The sequence below is a fragment of the Ylistrum balloti genome, unplaced genomic scaffold, assembly GCF_031769215.1.
Source record: "Ylistrum balloti isolate Yb309-2 unplaced genomic scaffold, AGI_CSIRO_Ybal_v1 Utg369882, whole genome shotgun sequence".
NCBI classification, from domain to species: Eukaryota; Metazoa; Mollusca; class Bivalvia; order Pectinida; family Pectinidae; genus Ylistrum; species Ylistrum balloti.
Genome location: NW_026782019.1, coordinates 907,302 through 923,554, shown reverse-complemented (window position 1 = coordinate 923,554; position 16,253 = coordinate 907,302). Strand labels below are relative to the sequence as shown.

The 16,253-nt window shown below is 34.1% G+C and overlaps 2 protein-coding genes across 3 annotated transcripts in view; one reads left to right on the top strand and one right to left on the bottom strand.

Annotated features, from left to right (window-relative positions):
• Positions 1–3,829: 3,829 nt before the first annotated feature.
• On the bottom strand, positions 3,830–13,160 carry LOC132546296 (uncharacterized). 2 transcript variants are annotated; one of them, XM_060210018.1, is made up of 7 exons: positions 12,753–13,160; positions 12,069–12,113; positions 8,873–8,950; positions 7,689–7,805; positions 6,823–6,890; positions 6,410–6,470; positions 3,830–6,078 (listed from the first exon to the last, which is right to left on the bottom strand). In XM_060210018.1, the coding sequence occupies exons 2-7, from the start codon at positions 12,082–12,084 to the stop codon at positions 4,718–4,720; spliced, it is 1,701 nt and encodes a 566-aa protein (XP_060066001.1). In that variant the 5' UTR covers positions 12,085–12,113; positions 12,753–13,160; the 3' UTR covers positions 3,830–4,717. The 2 variants fall into 2 exon arrangements, with proteins under 2 accessions (XP_060066001.1, XP_060066002.1); XM_060210019.1 differs by having other exon boundaries at positions 3,830–6,075.
• A 2,852-nt stretch (positions 13,161–16,012) lies between these two features.
• Positions 16,013–16,253, top strand: part of LOC132546275 (transient receptor potential cation channel subfamily M member-like 2) — a 56,851-nt gene continuing 56,610 nt past the window's right edge. The window contains exon 1 of the mRNA XM_060209986.1: positions 16,013–16,023. Coding sequence (XP_060065969.1) covers positions 16,013–16,023 — 11 coding nt within the window. The remainder of the gene's footprint in view (positions 16,024–16,253) is intronic.

Below are 16,253 nucleotides of genomic sequence, written 5' to 3'. Positions count from 1 at the left end.
TCAAAACATGACGTCATGAAGTTGATCAATATTTGTATAATAAATTGTAACGATATAAGATGATGGATGTCTGAAACATGCTGATTTTCAGAATGGTAGATTCTCAGATGTTAAAGTTTGGTTTGTGAATGCCAAATTTCTCTGTCTAAATTTAGGTGTGTAAGATTTTTTTGGTTCCCTTAAATGTTTCTGATTTTAAAAATGACAGAAAGAAAACCAGCAGGTGTTCATATTGAATTTGGAAAAAGCAATCTTTCTTTCCTGCTTATATTTTAAATTGCATTATTACTTCTAAATCCATATACGTTTTCGCTAAGCATAAAACCATAGCATATATTATAAAAATATTGTCACCCGCCAAAGCTCCTGTACATTTATTAAATTTTAAAATTAACATTGCTTTTTATGTTTTCTGTCAAATGATTTATCATAGTGTTCTATATTTCAGAAGAAGCAGAGGTGGTGTTTATCCGACTGGCTGCCATGTTGTCCGTAATACTTTTTATAATCATCATAGCATGCCTCATTGAATCCCAGAAACGTCGCAAACCAGTAAAGGACATCATTTGATGACGTCAACGCACCTGTCTGTCAGTATTGACGTAATTGTCATCACTGCACAGAGTAAAGCAATGAACTTTATGTATTTTCATTTCATTTGTCAGTTATATTACGTGACCAATTCTAATTATTGAAACTTGTTTTTTTGTTGTTTTTTTTGTTGGTATACAACATTTTGGTTTATTGCAATATTTAATGCTTTTTTGTATTTTGTTGTTACGGCAAATTGCTATAACTGTTATGCATAATAAAACACAATGAAAACAATACTTGTTCTGTTAGTGTTTCTTTTTTCGTGGTAATGTGCCTCTAGATAACTTCTGTTTGATTCAATTAATAGCTCTATGGATGTCACCTGTGCTTATGTATAATCATTAAGTTAAATTTTAATTGTAATCCTGAATTTATACCGCGCACTTTATGGAAAGAAGATGAAAAGTGGTGTCACGTAAAGGCAATAAAAGCATACTGTTCAAATTTTGAGTAAAGTTAACATTTATCTAATAATATTTGATAGTTTGACTAATAATTTACGTTTGATTTGATATGACAAAAAATTAACATCGAGTTGTCTTCCTTTCCATGCACTAGTAAAACGTGCGTGGTATATCATGTAGGGAATCATTCCCTTAAAAAAAGGCAAAGCGTGCCAACCTTTACGATCAGTTTATACAGAACTTTGCTAATTCAGCATATTTATTTAGAATATTACTGATAGAATGATAAAAGACGTCGTGGGTTAAAACATAATTTCGGAATGTATTGTCTAAAGCGCAGTGATTACCCAGATATAACTTCCTGGTCTCTATAAGAAATAAGAACTAATAATTATGAACCAGCATGCCATTCGATGAGAATTCTCTCAAAGTAATTAAGAGAACAAACATGCAATTAAGTACATGTTTCTTAACATATATGCTATGTTATAAAACTATTTGTTGGTGTTGGAGATTTAGGCACTATACTTAGAGAGTAAGGTAGTTGTAACTCTTGATTCTTCTTTTCTTTGAAACTACATCTTGACCTATGATAATAATAACAGACATCATCAGCATCGAACGATATGATAAATGACTAGTGTGTGTATAAGAAGGTTCGGTAAATATGGGAGTTACTATACAGTTTGCCGAATATCAAATTTTCTATGCTGGCTATTTCAAGATATCTTCATAATCTGAAATTTCCAACTTTGTACAACTATGTTCTATATTTGATTTCCGATTGACATGGTTAGAGATGTTATGCAATCAGCCGCTAATGTGCCAGAGGAAATTACGAAGAAAAAATAAACGTGATATAGAAAACCGTTTCACTCTTGAGACTGTTTTTGTTTTGTGTTTGTTGTCGGATGGATCGGATTGTGATATCTCTGTTTTGGTTTCCGGTTAGTTATTGACTTTTGACAAATTTTCTTTTGTTATCCATTACATGAACATGTCTACCTCATACCGAATAGGTAAAGGTAAATTTCTACTCGATATGAACACAGATTCTTAACTGACTACATGAAATAAACACATCTAAAACAATGAATGAAAGATAATAAAAACACGATGAGTAGTACCTGCTTATGAATTTTTTTTTAATATCTATTACAATTTCATGTTTATCGGCATCTATTACTCTGACTAATAAAGTGTTTTTGTATGTATCTTTGTGACGTCAATGTACTTTCCGCTTGAAGCTGTATAGGCCTGGTGACTCAAATTTCCTTATTCTATATCTTCTATTTTTAGACAGGAATGCCTCTCTACATTCTGCATTCTGTTATGTCGGAGTAACTCCAGTGCCCAAGGTCTTGGTCGTAACGCCTTGAACATTGATAAAATGGTAAAAATGAATTGTTACATAAAAAATTAATAGATGCGAGCTGGATAAGACCGAATACAAAATTATAAACACATTTATTGACATACCAAATGAAAAAGATAGCAGAAAAGTGAATATTAGTCTTCTGTTAAATTGTACCTAAGTGAAAACCTTTTTGATACATTAGATACATTAGAGCCAAGCAATGAATAAAACTGAGTCACACAGCTATTTCGTCCTCTTAGAATTCGTCAGTGACGCTAAAGGCCTATATTTGAAGCCTAGGAGGCGACTGAGAAATCTAAAGTGATAAAAAAAACCAAGAAAATATCAACATGTCAACATAATCATAATTTGAACCAAAATTATATAAAACTAAGGCAAAATATGAACAAAATAAGGACTTACACTGAGACTCCTGGAGAATAAGTTCAGGTGTTCCGTAGGAGTAAGCGTATTCTGCTTCATCTACGACATTCACCATGAAACCATGTAAAGGTCAATCCAAGTAAGTTAAGTCAAAATCAAATCTACACGTGGAGGTACATTAGCAATGGAAAACGTGAAAAACGTATTTAAGCAGCTTATGATATGGCGGAGAAAACTTTAATTCGATCTTAAGTTACCACGAAAAAGAGTGGTTTGAGCCAGAAAATTAAAATTATTAAATAGATCCTCTCATTAGAGTGTATAAAAAGTAATCGCAATCGGGTATTTTGTTAATACGACAAATGATTTCTTACGGTGTTTCAAATTACTGAGAATGTTTTAGATCAATATACAGAGCAGTTTCCCTACATAAACTCTAATATGAAAATACATCTTCCAACCATGCAGTCTCACATAACTACATGTGACATTAAATCAACATGAGGAATGATGACACAGGGTTTTTGGTCGCAATGAATCAAGAGCTTATTGAGAAATGATTTATTTATTTGTAAAAGTTCGATGTGTTCGTTCTTCCTGAGCGTACATGGTGATTTCATTCCTAAACGTCCGGATTTTGGTACGCGGTATTACTTGGATTGACCTAGACTAAGAAGAAGAAGCACATCCTTTCAAACGCCTTAGTCATGTTCTCCACGGGTGAAAATGTCGACCGACACATTAATAAAATCTCCTATTAAGCTCAAACGGAACAAACAACAGAAGTTACCATGCATTCTGAATGAAAAAAGTGTTTGCTACAAACACTAGGACTTATGAGAAATCGACTTAATGTAAGTTGTAGTTTATGGACATTAGGCATGCATAATTTAAATAACGTACTCAATCAGACGGCTTGTTGAATAAATATCTAATGTTGTAGCGAACCCTTAAACGATAAGGAACAAGGAACTAATTCAAGGCATGTTTTTTTTTATATCGCTGCTATATAATATCCATCAAAATAGTTTCATATTGATTTTCAGATAAAATATCTCTCAAAAAAATCTTATGGTAAATATATCTCGTTTTTCTGGCTTTTATCAAAAAAAGAGGAAATACGCTGATTTAAAAAGATGACGCAATTCGCGGAACAAATAGAGAGAGAGAGAGAGAGAGAGAGAGAGAGAGAGAGAGAGAGAGAGAGAGAGAGAGAGAGAGAGGGGGGGGGTGTTGAGTTGGTAAAATAGGTAAGATATTGAATTATGACGGAAAGAAAGGGAAGTTCAATGACATTGCCATGGTGATGTTTATTCCCCTTTCATAAGACAAATAAAACAGGTTATACAATGGGCAACTTTAATATGTTATTACACACGTTTTAAATCATCGTGCATCATATCTTGAATTGACGTACAGTTTGAATATGTGTATAAACTTCTGCACAAAATATTTTAATACTGTTTACAATTTTTCGCGAATTTCGTTATAGAAGCATACATGTGAATTGCGATCGCTGCGTATTGAAAAGGCGATTACAGATAATTAGAGTATAGCTAAATATAGTCTCTACAGCGAGGATCAATCATCGCCAACTTGTTTTAGTTTAAAATTGTGAAAATTAGTAGAAAGTTGGTTTGCACAGTAGTCGCAATACCGAGGTTTCCTTATCAAGTAGTAACCGAAGAAATGATAACCTACATTAATCTATGCATTTGTAGAAGTAAATTGTACCATACATTGCGGTGGAATTGAAAATCTGATATATGGTTCATGGTCAGCATGCATAAAATCTTTTTTTTCGGAGTCATCGTAGTTGTAAAACGTATCATATTCCTTTAACTTAATCGGGATGTCACTATCATAACTTCTCACAAATTGTCTTCACCTTAACTAAAATCACATCACAATGAAATGAATATACTTTCTTATTGTTAAGACATTTGAGATGCTTACGCACAAACGTAGATCGTGATACTCAATACATGGTGTAATCGTAGTCATCAGAGTCAGAATAACTGTTGTCCTCTACACTGTCTTTCAGTTTCACATTTTGTAATTTCATGGTGTTTTTAGACTGTGTATTATCGAGTTGGGCCTCCTCTTTTATCTGCTGGTTTTTAAAAAATGGAAGATTCACATATATATTCGAGTCGTCAGTATAGTTATTGCTCTTTTTGGTGGCCTCTGTTGGCTGTTTGCGCTTATACAGTATTACCTCCTCGGGTTTGGAATAACCATCACTGCTTCGACTGGAGTTTCGAGTCAGCGTAGGTTTGCGATTTTGTCTTATATACTGCTCTTGTCCGGGATCTGTTGTAAACATTTGTGACTGCGGGGTTTGATTTGACCTCAACACTGTGGCGTCTGGCTTATCATAGTCGGAGATAGGTTCAAAGTATGGATCTTCTTCCTCCGAAGGTGCCGACTCCTCTACCGGTATAAAGTAAGGATCTTCATTCTCACAATCCAATATATTTTGTGTTTGCGTACATGATTTTTTATCATTGTAAAGTGGACCGGATATAGGTTCAAAGTAAAGGTCTTCTTCATCCTGTTCAGTATCAAGCTGACATTTCATTGGAGCAGGAATAATTGGTGTTTTTCTTCTGTTCGTATTTGGCATCGAGTCTAATTTGGCTGCATCAATATAGTTATCATCTTCCTCAACGTTTGTTGTAGCACAACTTTTCTCCACTTTGCGAAGGAAATTACCAGCAATATCATAATCTGACTCAGGACGGGAAAACGGTTCGTCAGGAACGTCATAATCTTCCTCATCATCACTAGAAACAGGGTTTTGTGAAGGTAAAGTCGGTATTGGCATCTGGTGCCTTTTCTGAGACAAGTTTCTTTCCTCCACTATTTCCGATCCCGAAGCTGCTTTTTGAACAGGTGTAGGTCGTGGCGTCGGTATCTGACGAACAGGGTCAACGATATCATAATCAGAATCACTGTTATCACTGCTGCTAGATCCATGTTCATTCTTGTCCAATCTGGGAATAACTGTCGCATAACCATGGTCATCTATACTCTGATTCTTTACAGCGTTTAGCTGTGGTTTTGATTTATAACTAGGTGGCTTTTTAACGGAAGGCTCTGTTTTCTGTTTAGCTTTTCCAAAATCTCTCCCAAGCGTGTTTGATCTGTCTCGTGAACTGATGTTTGGACTCCTCTCGAACGGATCAGGAGTATGTGATCGATACTTCAGCTTTGATTGACTAGCCCTGTCTTTTGCATCTGCAGGAATGCTGACCGAACGATCCCGTGTTGGAGAGGCAGGAGGTATGGACTCACCGCCAGGAAAACTGTCGCTTTTTCTTAACTTTTTCTTTACTGCTGTAACATATAAATACTCTCTTAGAAACATTACAGAATTATAGGGCTAAGACGAAATCATGTAGTACTTTAGGTATGTTTAATTAAGCATACATACAATTCTAGTTTGGTGAGTTGACATGAATAATATTTATTATGGTGATGATTCTGTAAATATAAAAGCTATTGATTTCTCTGTTTCGTTCTCTGTCTTTATTAACTGACGTGAGTTGTGTAAACATGAATGTTGACGGGTCAATGTCGCAGTCGTATGCTCAAAGCAAACAGCTTACGTGCAACGTTAACCATGTATCTTTTCATGTAATGTTTAGAAACCCTAAGAGTAACTTACAACTGCCTTTCATAATAGCCTTCCTCCATTTTGCCGCTTCCTCTTTCGACGGTGCAACAAACTGAAATTGTAATATATGTTTGATCAAAATAATGCCCATCAACAATCAATCAGAAACAGACAAGTACTGATACAAACTCAAATATACAAAATCGCATCCTCTTTACACCAAGAGAGTATATGCTTAATTCAATTGCTCAAAGTCAAAGACCATGTATTCGTCATTTCTTGTAAAATGTGTTAGTAGCATTTTTATAAGCTATCAATAAGTAGGAAGTCTTACAGAACGTATGATAACAATGTTCTGTATAGTCACCTTCTCAGCTAAAATGACACGTATGTTTACTGCATACTCGCAGATAATATTACTGGAAACGTTAGAGCATGCCATATTGCCATTAACATATACATACCTCATAATGCCTCTTTCCTTCACATTTAATGGAAAATGATAAATCACCCAGCTTTTGGAATGAGTAACCTAAAAAAAAAAAAAAAATAAATGACAACTCTAAATCACTACTCAGAATACTCATTCATCCTTTTTATGAACGTGCTATTAAGGGACTGTAGAATTGTTTTCCCTAATAAAGTTACGGTAGTGTTTCTCCATGAAATAATATATCTTCCTTGTCATGCACATTGTATACTGCAGTATATTGTGTTCATGGATAGCATTCACTTGCAAGGATTTGGCTTAAACAACACATACATATATTTAATTGAATTAAGGTCGTAGCACAATGATACTACTCTGGAAAAGTGACATTCGGTACGCACTAAGCATAGTAAATATACATTTAACTACCTTTCTGGTTGAATCCTCCCTGTACGTAACATGCTACAACTGTATGTAACTACCTTTCAGGTTGAATTTTCCGTGTACGTAACATGCTACAACTGTATGTAACTACCTTTCAGGTTGAATTCTCCGTGTACGTAACATGCTACAACTGTATGTAACTACCTTTCAGGTTGAATTCTCTGTGTACTTAACATATAACAACTGTATGTAATTACCTTTCTGGTTGAATCCTCCCTGTACGTAACATGCTACAACTGTATGTAATTACCTTTCTGGTTGAATCCTCCCTGTACGTAACATGCTACAACTGTATGTAATTACCTTTCTGGTTGAATCCTCCCTGTACGTAACATGTAACAACTGTATGTAATTACCTTTCAGGTTGAATTCTCCCTGTACTTAACATGCGACAAATGGAACTACCTTTCTGGTTGAATCCTCCCTGTACTTAACATATTACATCTATGTAACTACCTTTCAGGTTGAATCCTCCTTTCTGCTTTGGGTCAGTGGGTTTGATGAAGTAATAAAAGTTATCATCTTGAATCACACACCATCTCTTCTGCAGTTTCTCACTCCGAAACTTTTTTTCTGTGTGGAAAAACAAGGCAAATGTAATGCACGTGTAGCATGATGCCTTCGTCGATCGCCAATGAATAGACAGTTATATTTTTTTCAAAATATGTACGTGACATACACATAGTTCCAATTCTATTGTAAATTTCATTCATATCTTAACTCTGGAAGTTAAATTTTGGAAATCACTTAATAATCGAACATTTATTTCAGCTTTGGTTTTATAATGTTTTTAATGTTTTACCATAATTATCTATTTATGTAGATACATGTACAGTAAATTAATTCTATACACATGCATACATTTAAGGTTTAGGACTTTTACTTGTATCGTATGAGAGCTAGGAAGGAAAAGGTTAAAAAACAGGACAAATGAACAGCCTGTAGCTGTGAAATAGATGGGATCTCTCGACCGGCAGTCGGTCCTTGTAAGGAAGTGCTGTCAGATCTAGGACCAGTTTACACTATGTAGCAGAACTCCCTCAACTTCCTGCAGCAGATATATTAACTGATTCTATCATAATTTTGATGTTTTTCGTGAATAGAACATTTTCCGTCGTCAAAAACAGTAAATGATACTGAGAGTTTGTCGACAATGATTTAGTTCTAATAACGTTCTAAAGATTTGCCATCATGCTAGCATACGTTGGTGACAGGGAAGGCACCACTGGCTATACTAAAACTAATGAAGTTCAACTTATAGGAAGTAGGCCATCCAAACATCATAAACATTAACGGCCTTTCACCGTAACAGAGACGCAGTGTAGAAACAAATGAGAAATAATATCGTTATTTATATATTTCCCTCAAAGAAGTAAAGCCAATTCGGATTGGTTTCAGCAGAAACATTTGTGTAGGTCGTTTAAGCATATGTATAGATTTGTTCTCCAAGGTGCGTGTGTTCCTATTCTATAGATATGTAATATCTTGAAGATGTTTGCTGTAAGGAGATTGGACTTCATGAATGATAATCTAATTGATGACATGGACATACCAAACTTTTGTATTTCCCAATGGTACGACATATGAATGTACACTGATAATCGTTACTAATCAGGTACACCATTATCCGACATACTAACCTTTCCGTTTTTTCTCCAAATATCCATCCGCAGAAGGTTTTCCCAAGTCATTGACTGCAACATTTGGGAGGTGGTTTTCTAAACAGAGAAGACAATTGAAAAATCACCATCATTACATTCCATGAATATTTAGAAAAATATTCTTCGTAGACTTGCTGTGTTGTAAATGTTTTATTTCAAAACTTACATTGTGAAAATGACATTCTTCTCGATTCGGAAGCTTACTTGTTTGATATTTAAATGGAAATTTCAAAAGATCAATCAAATTGGATGTGGTGTGTTGAAGATGAAGCAGAGGACGCTTACTGTTGCGAAACAACTGGTCTTATTCTCCTTGTACTTGTTCAGGAGTTTCATTGTAAATCTTTCTTTTATTCTTAGTTTTGCCCCAGTTTTATTGAACTTGATTTTGGATTGTGATTGAGTTGACATGTTGGTATTCTCTTGTTTTTCTCTGTCCTAGCTATAATGTTCAAAAAGATAATTGATATAAGACGGATTTTTTTCAGTATATGGATTTTAATGCTCCCGAGTAAAAACTTGTAGATTTGTTTAAGCAAATTTAAAATTAAGGAAAACCCTTTTTGTATGCCTCAAACATGATAATATATGGTATACGTATATAAGGAAGATAAACTTCTAACAAATCACTTCGAAAAAAAATCATAAACTTTCCTTTTGATACATTTCTTCTTTCATTTCACGATTAAATGTGTACAGGAATTTTGCGACTAAGATATGAACGACGTTGTTAGTAACTATGTGACTATGGTGGAAACGACTTTGTGAACAATTTTGTGACTCTGGTATGTGCGAAATGTAAACCCATAATGGGAAAACCTTATCACATTGAAACTTCCTGAAAATGACCTTCCTGAAAAAAAAAATTTAAACGCGGACTTTGTCACAACATCCGGCTTTTAGATTAAAGCAATGATGTGGATTTATAGAGTGTAGAGCTGTGTGTAGTACGATGTACCTATACACGTCCACATTGAACTTAAGTAACTTCAACTTGGCTCAAACTGTGTAAAATTCACTATCTGTAGAAGACACTGTCTGTATGTGTTTTAGAAATAGGCATCTCGATAGAACTTTATTTCATCAGGACTATCAAATGTTGTCTGATTACTTACTCATTCGTTTTAAATCAGGTAGAATAAAAAGTGGGGAAGTAAAATGCATGGGAAGCTAGTCATAAGTCTCATGTAAAACTAGCGTATATAAATTACAAGAGACAGACTGTCAGATTTTTATCTTTGATTAACAAATATCATGAAGAGAATGCAAATATGTAAAAAAAAAATTAAAAAAAAAAAAAAAAAAAAATGGCAGTTCACACTCAGACACATTGACATGAAGACTGACAGGACTGTGTATCAAAGAATGGTAAACATCTTCTGCTTCATCGACGACATCCAGCACGTAAATCTATACCAATCCATGTAATGTCACGTTCTCAAAAACATAATCGGGTTAATGAAACTGTACTATAGGTACAAAGTCAGTATCAACTTTCAGGCGAAATTAAGAGTAAGATACAGCATAGCTAAACAACGAACTTAACTGCATTCTGCGGCTATTTCGTTCTTCTCGAACTTGTCATTGGTGCTATAATATAACAAGCTCACTAGGCAAACTGACTTGCATTGAACAGAAATTCCAACATGTCATAATCATGATCCAAACTCAAATTAAATAAAATTCAAAATTACGTGTTGCATTTTGTATTTTACCAGCTTTGACATCTATCACTGCAATCATGATATTCGGACCAAAACCTAGAATATCAAGTCAACTGATGTATGTTTAAACACTTGGTTGGGTCATCAGGATCGTTACCACTAGAAAAAGGAAACTTTAAAATAGGGTAAATAAAAACATAAAATTCCATCTACTTATAGTTAAAAAGTGTTTAAGTCAAACACCTTATTCCTGTTGTGCTAACAAGAACTAATCTTATTTGAAAACGTGTAAGAATACTTTATACTATTTCGCATCTTAATGAATTAGAAATAGCGATTTCGGTCCTTTCTTAGAAAATGGATTTTCATTTCAAATCATGCAATACTTATCGGATCATGCAACAATACCTTGTGAAGTCCTTAAATTACACTTTTATTTAATTTGAATATTTTATCTGAAAATGTGAAATCAACAAGGACATATCGTCACTCGGCTATATAAAAAACGCGAAACTTTCAATCTCCTGATGGTCAATTGTAGAATTTAGCGTTGTCACATTGTACAATTTACTCGATATCCAAGAGAATGTTCCAATTTATACAACGATTTCAAAAACCATTTTTAATTATTACAAGTATCCTCTTTTCTTCTTCATTACTTTATTTTTACGCAACACAGCATTCTATGAATTGTCGTCGACTTATTGAAGACATTTACTCTTAAGGAACACCTGTGCCCGTATTCATGAAACCATTCTCATGCTAAAGCAAAGATTTTGTGCTCAAGCAATTTTTTTATAATTCACCTAAATCATACAAAATAATACAAATTTCAAATTTAAATCTTGAATACAGCTTTGACTTGAAATCCTTCCAAAATTGTTTTTAATTCATTGGCAAAATCAGCCTTATTTATTGGTTTTTAACTTAAACAAGACATGAGGGTTGAGCACAAAATTCATACTTGAGCATGAGAACGGTTTCATGAATATGGGCCCTGGTCTTATTCTCCTTATACTTTTTAAGGAGTCTCCGCGTGAATGTTCGTATTTTACCTTAATCTTATTGAATTCGAGTTTGAATTAAGATTCTGCTGACAAGCCAATTTGTTGTCTCCCTTTGCTATTCTTATCTGTGTACTGATTTCCCATCTTTTCCTTCTTAAGAGAAGAATTGTCTATTATTTGTATCATGATGTAATATATATATATATATATATATTTGATAGCCAATAAACAATACTTAGAAAGCAACTGATGAAATCATTTCGGTACATATCTTATTTACTTTAAAATAATTAGATATTCAAATATTCCTGTCCAGGGTTGTCATTTTAATGGATGTATGTATTAAACTGTTCTCGTATAAACAATAACGGAACTTTGGGTTTACTAAGACTGTGGAATAATTGAAATAAGCAGTCACCCTCATAGAATAGCAAACCGATGGGAATGATAATTCTATATCGAACTGTCAGAAATTTAAAAGCAACACTATATCATATTACTTACCTTCGAATGATGACATTTGGTAGTTTTTCTTTTAGATGAAAATATCTGAAAAATGAAATTTTTTATAATTAAACACTACCTGCTGTTTTTGCGTGTGAAGACTGTTATATAATTTTGGTATGGTACATTGGCCCGTGTAAATGTTTTTTCTTGTGAATTGACGCTGTGGTTCCTTTTTTGTGTTTGAATGTTGGTGAAATGAACGTTTCTTTCCTGTACTTTACGGATATTGTTGGTAAAGAGCTCGTGTGTTGACAACATCTGGAGGTGGTTGTTGTGCGTTGATTCGTTCATACGTGTTGATATTTTTGTATGTTGTCCTATTATACTACACTGGTGTACATTGTACATAACAGAATTAATGTAATAAATTACAGAATTTTCCCGTTGAAGTGTTATGATATTGATGTGCCACTTTCCACAATGATAACTTGAAATACAAGAAAAGGTAAGATAATTTCACATTACACATCCGAAATTAATGCATTCTTGACATCGTAAGGAGATAAAGTAGATTAAAAGAAATTTAAACGTGAAAAAATAAATCTTCAATTCAAGCCATCATAACAGATTCTATCAATTTTAACTGTATGATCCACACAACGTAACAGATATCATTTATCTCGACATAGTTTCTCTATAAATGATAACATGATTTGTCCCACTACTCTTGTTGTAACTTACCGCTCTTAATGTTTAGAAGGATTTTTCACTAGTAACATCTAGCATGAAATTTAAAAAGAAAATCTCTCCTCCTAGTCCCTCAGAATAATACTGATATCCATTATGAGCTGTGTATGCTTTGTCTCCACTGCTATAATTTTTGACTTCATAGAAAGGTCGCTAGTGTTATCTTAATTCTGTGTAACACTGAAAAACCGCGTATGCTTAGAACTCCGAATATAGCAAGCCCTCATCCGGGTCCCGGAAGCTAATTAACTCAAGTTTGGATACACATGTGCTGAAACACTCTCAATAGGTTTTCAAATTAACACAGAGCAGCTTTCATACCACCACGAATATGAATTATTTTACGAGCTGAATGGAAAGGACAAAAACAATATTGTTCAGAAACAACACTTTTGCAGTATGGTTTGTTGAACTTCCGGCGCAGCATTCAAACACATCATCCTATCAAATTGATATGATAAGGTTAAAAGTCCAGCGTGTGTGCATGGCAAACAAGGAAACAATGACTGCATGTGATTTTATTTAGAGTGAGACACGTGATGTGTGTACTTATTGCCTGTAGCAGATAGCATTTCACTGAAACATGATGTTCTTCCTCATCGCAAGTAGGCCCTCTAAACCTCAAGCATTTGATCTGCATTTCATTTTGATAAACGCACTAAAAATACTTTTATTCTTTTGGTTCAATTTCTAACTAATTCAAAATGTATAGAAGCGTTTTTACTTGTAAACATTCCTAACCCGGGTTTTACTCATTGCAAATATACACATACTAAACGCTGTGTGTCATTGTTGTCGCTCTATCTACATCTTAAAGGTACTGAAGTACATTACTAAGTTCCGGTTTCCTTTCGTCGAAAACCACTCAAACGTTACAAGTCATCGGAGTTTTCTGATATGTCTCTTCTGTTGACCAGGAAGTTTTTGTTGTATAGCAGTCACAAAAAATGTCAACAAATGAGTTTAAATAGATTTAGCTTCAGCGAAATATTGATAAAAGATGAATTGTAAAGTAGTCATCAGTACTTGGTTCACCATTCAATAATATGTTACTTTTAAGGGATACATTAATAAAGATTGTTTTCAAAGTTTATCTTTATTTTACAAAATATGAGTTAGAATTTCGTTTGGAAACGATTTTCCAGCAACATTAATAATATCTTGATGGTTGTGTGGTTGGGCCAGTGTTTACAAACTCTTATTTGAATAATTTGACAAATATACAATGTATTGCTATTTGTTTCATCTAAATCAACCATAACATGATACCAGTCACATAATTTTCATTTAAGCTACATTACAAATGCATGCAACATATTTCCTTAATCAAAAGTGTAACGGGACTTAGTTAGTATGAAGAAACCCATGTTGCTGACCATATGGTGTTTCGAATTGCATATTATTCATAAATATACACAATTAATTTTACTTCGCGGTAATTCAATGCATAAGACACAAGGGTAATTTCTAATTTCAGACAAGTATACTTTTTTTTAAATGTCGGTGACAACTTTTTATACAATATGTCAGAAATAATTTTTATTTGGACTGAGATTGCTCTGTTAAGATACAGCAAGCGACACAGTCCTATGTTAGACAGGTACGAATTCTGTGACCTTCAGTATTGTTCAATGTTCCTAGTTTCCTGTTGCTGTACTAGATATATTTGTTGTGTTTTCCTTATAACTTTATATTGATGGTCTAGTATCACTCTTGACAACTTTTATACAACATATAAGGGGTTGCCGCCTATTGTGAAGTCGTTATAATCAAACGAATTCTTTGTTAGATGCATTTTGTTCGGAACCTTGATAGTTTTAAAGGCTTTATTAGACTGATTTCCTCACATCTTCGATAACCCTCACTCTTTCTTGGTACACTGCTTAATACCAAACCGATGAAGATTTCTCGTGACAAATTAGGTTGATATCTGTATATATGGATGGTTATCGAGTTACTGATGTTTCCCAAGCAGAGGGTCAGGCTCTTGTTTTTGCATATTCAGAAATAACAAATATTATTCGATAGGACAAATGTTTAACTATACAGGACCTCAAAACTAACAATTAAAGGGATAGATATCACAGCTGTATACATCAAATCACCCAACACGGCCCTCTCAAGGGATAGATAACAGCTGTATACATCAAATCACCCAACACGGCCCTCTCAAGGGATAGTTATCACAGCTGTATACATCAAATCAACCAACAGGACCCTCTCAAGGGATAGATATCACAGCTGTATACATCAAATCACCCAACACGGCCCTCTCAAGGGATATATATCACAGCTGTATACATCAAATAACCCAACACGGCCCTCTCAAGGGATAGATATCACAGCTGTATACATCAAATCACCCAACACGGCCCTCTCAAGGGATAGTTATCACAGCTGTATACATCAAATCAACCAACAGGACCCTCTCAAGGGATAGATATCACAGCTGTATACATCAAATAACCCAACACGGCCCTCTCAAGGGATAGATATCACAGCTGTTTACATCAAATCACCCAACAGGGCCCTCACAAGGGATAGATGTCACAGCTGTATACATCAAATCACTCAAAACGGCACAATAATTTTCCACGTTTTAATGCATTAATGGTAGGACAGCACATTTACAAATCTTATATTCAAGTCCTACAACGCTACAAAATATAGGGTACGAATTCATGTGACATTTGGTTACTATTTTTAGTAATATTCATGGCGCAATAACTTTTCAAATCAGCATTTCCTATTTATTTATTTGCTTATTACTACTTTTGACATTATGTATTGTATTTGTCTTAAAATGCTGTTATCTTAACTTCAAGGTGGGCCCAGTAAACAATTAATTTTAAATTATGTTTTTTAAATAGTTTCCCGAAGTCTGGCTTTCTTATACTTTTTTAATTAGATGCCATTATATTAAGGTATCTCTAGCAATGTAATTAAAAAACAATCATGATGAAAATAAAAAATGATAATGATAAAAATGCCAATTAAAGCTGCAACTAAAGGTAGATAACTCTTTCAGTCTTTAGCGAGCACCTGCTTGTTTATCTGGTTGCTATGGTAGCAGCTTTCAATTTACTGAGAACAAGCGAAGAGCAGAAGTGAAAACATGTTTACATTTGATATGTCATTTTCATTTGTGATATTTCTCGTACAACAATGAAATGTTTCTGTTCAAGGAACATCAAGAAAATAGCAACATGTCAACAAAATCACGATCCAAACTACTATTTGGTGGTAGGGCCTAAATGACGGATAGGTATGACTGTTTTTTCTTGTACTCGTTCACAATATTTGTACATTGCATTTGACAAGGAATGCATCTTTGGGGATAATTTATTCTTTGCAGTTTTATTGGGTTTACTACGCGTCCAAAGAAACGCCTACCGATATTTTAACGATCAAACATTTTACCCATGTGACAGTGGTCACACTTAAAAATTGAGTATCGTCCACATGTTTCTTTATCTTATATCTTTAAATGATACC

Coding starts and splice junctions, on each gene's coding strand:
- LOC132546296 (XM_060210018.1), bottom strand. Junction 7,806..8,872: donor TTTGGAGAAAAAACGGAAAG/GTTAGTATGTCG, acceptor TTTTCCACACAG/AAAAAAAGTTTCGGAGTGAG. Junction 6,891..7,688: donor AGGAGGATTCAACCTGAAAG/GTAGTTACATAG, acceptor TTTTTTTTTTAG/GTTACTCATTCCAAAAGCTG.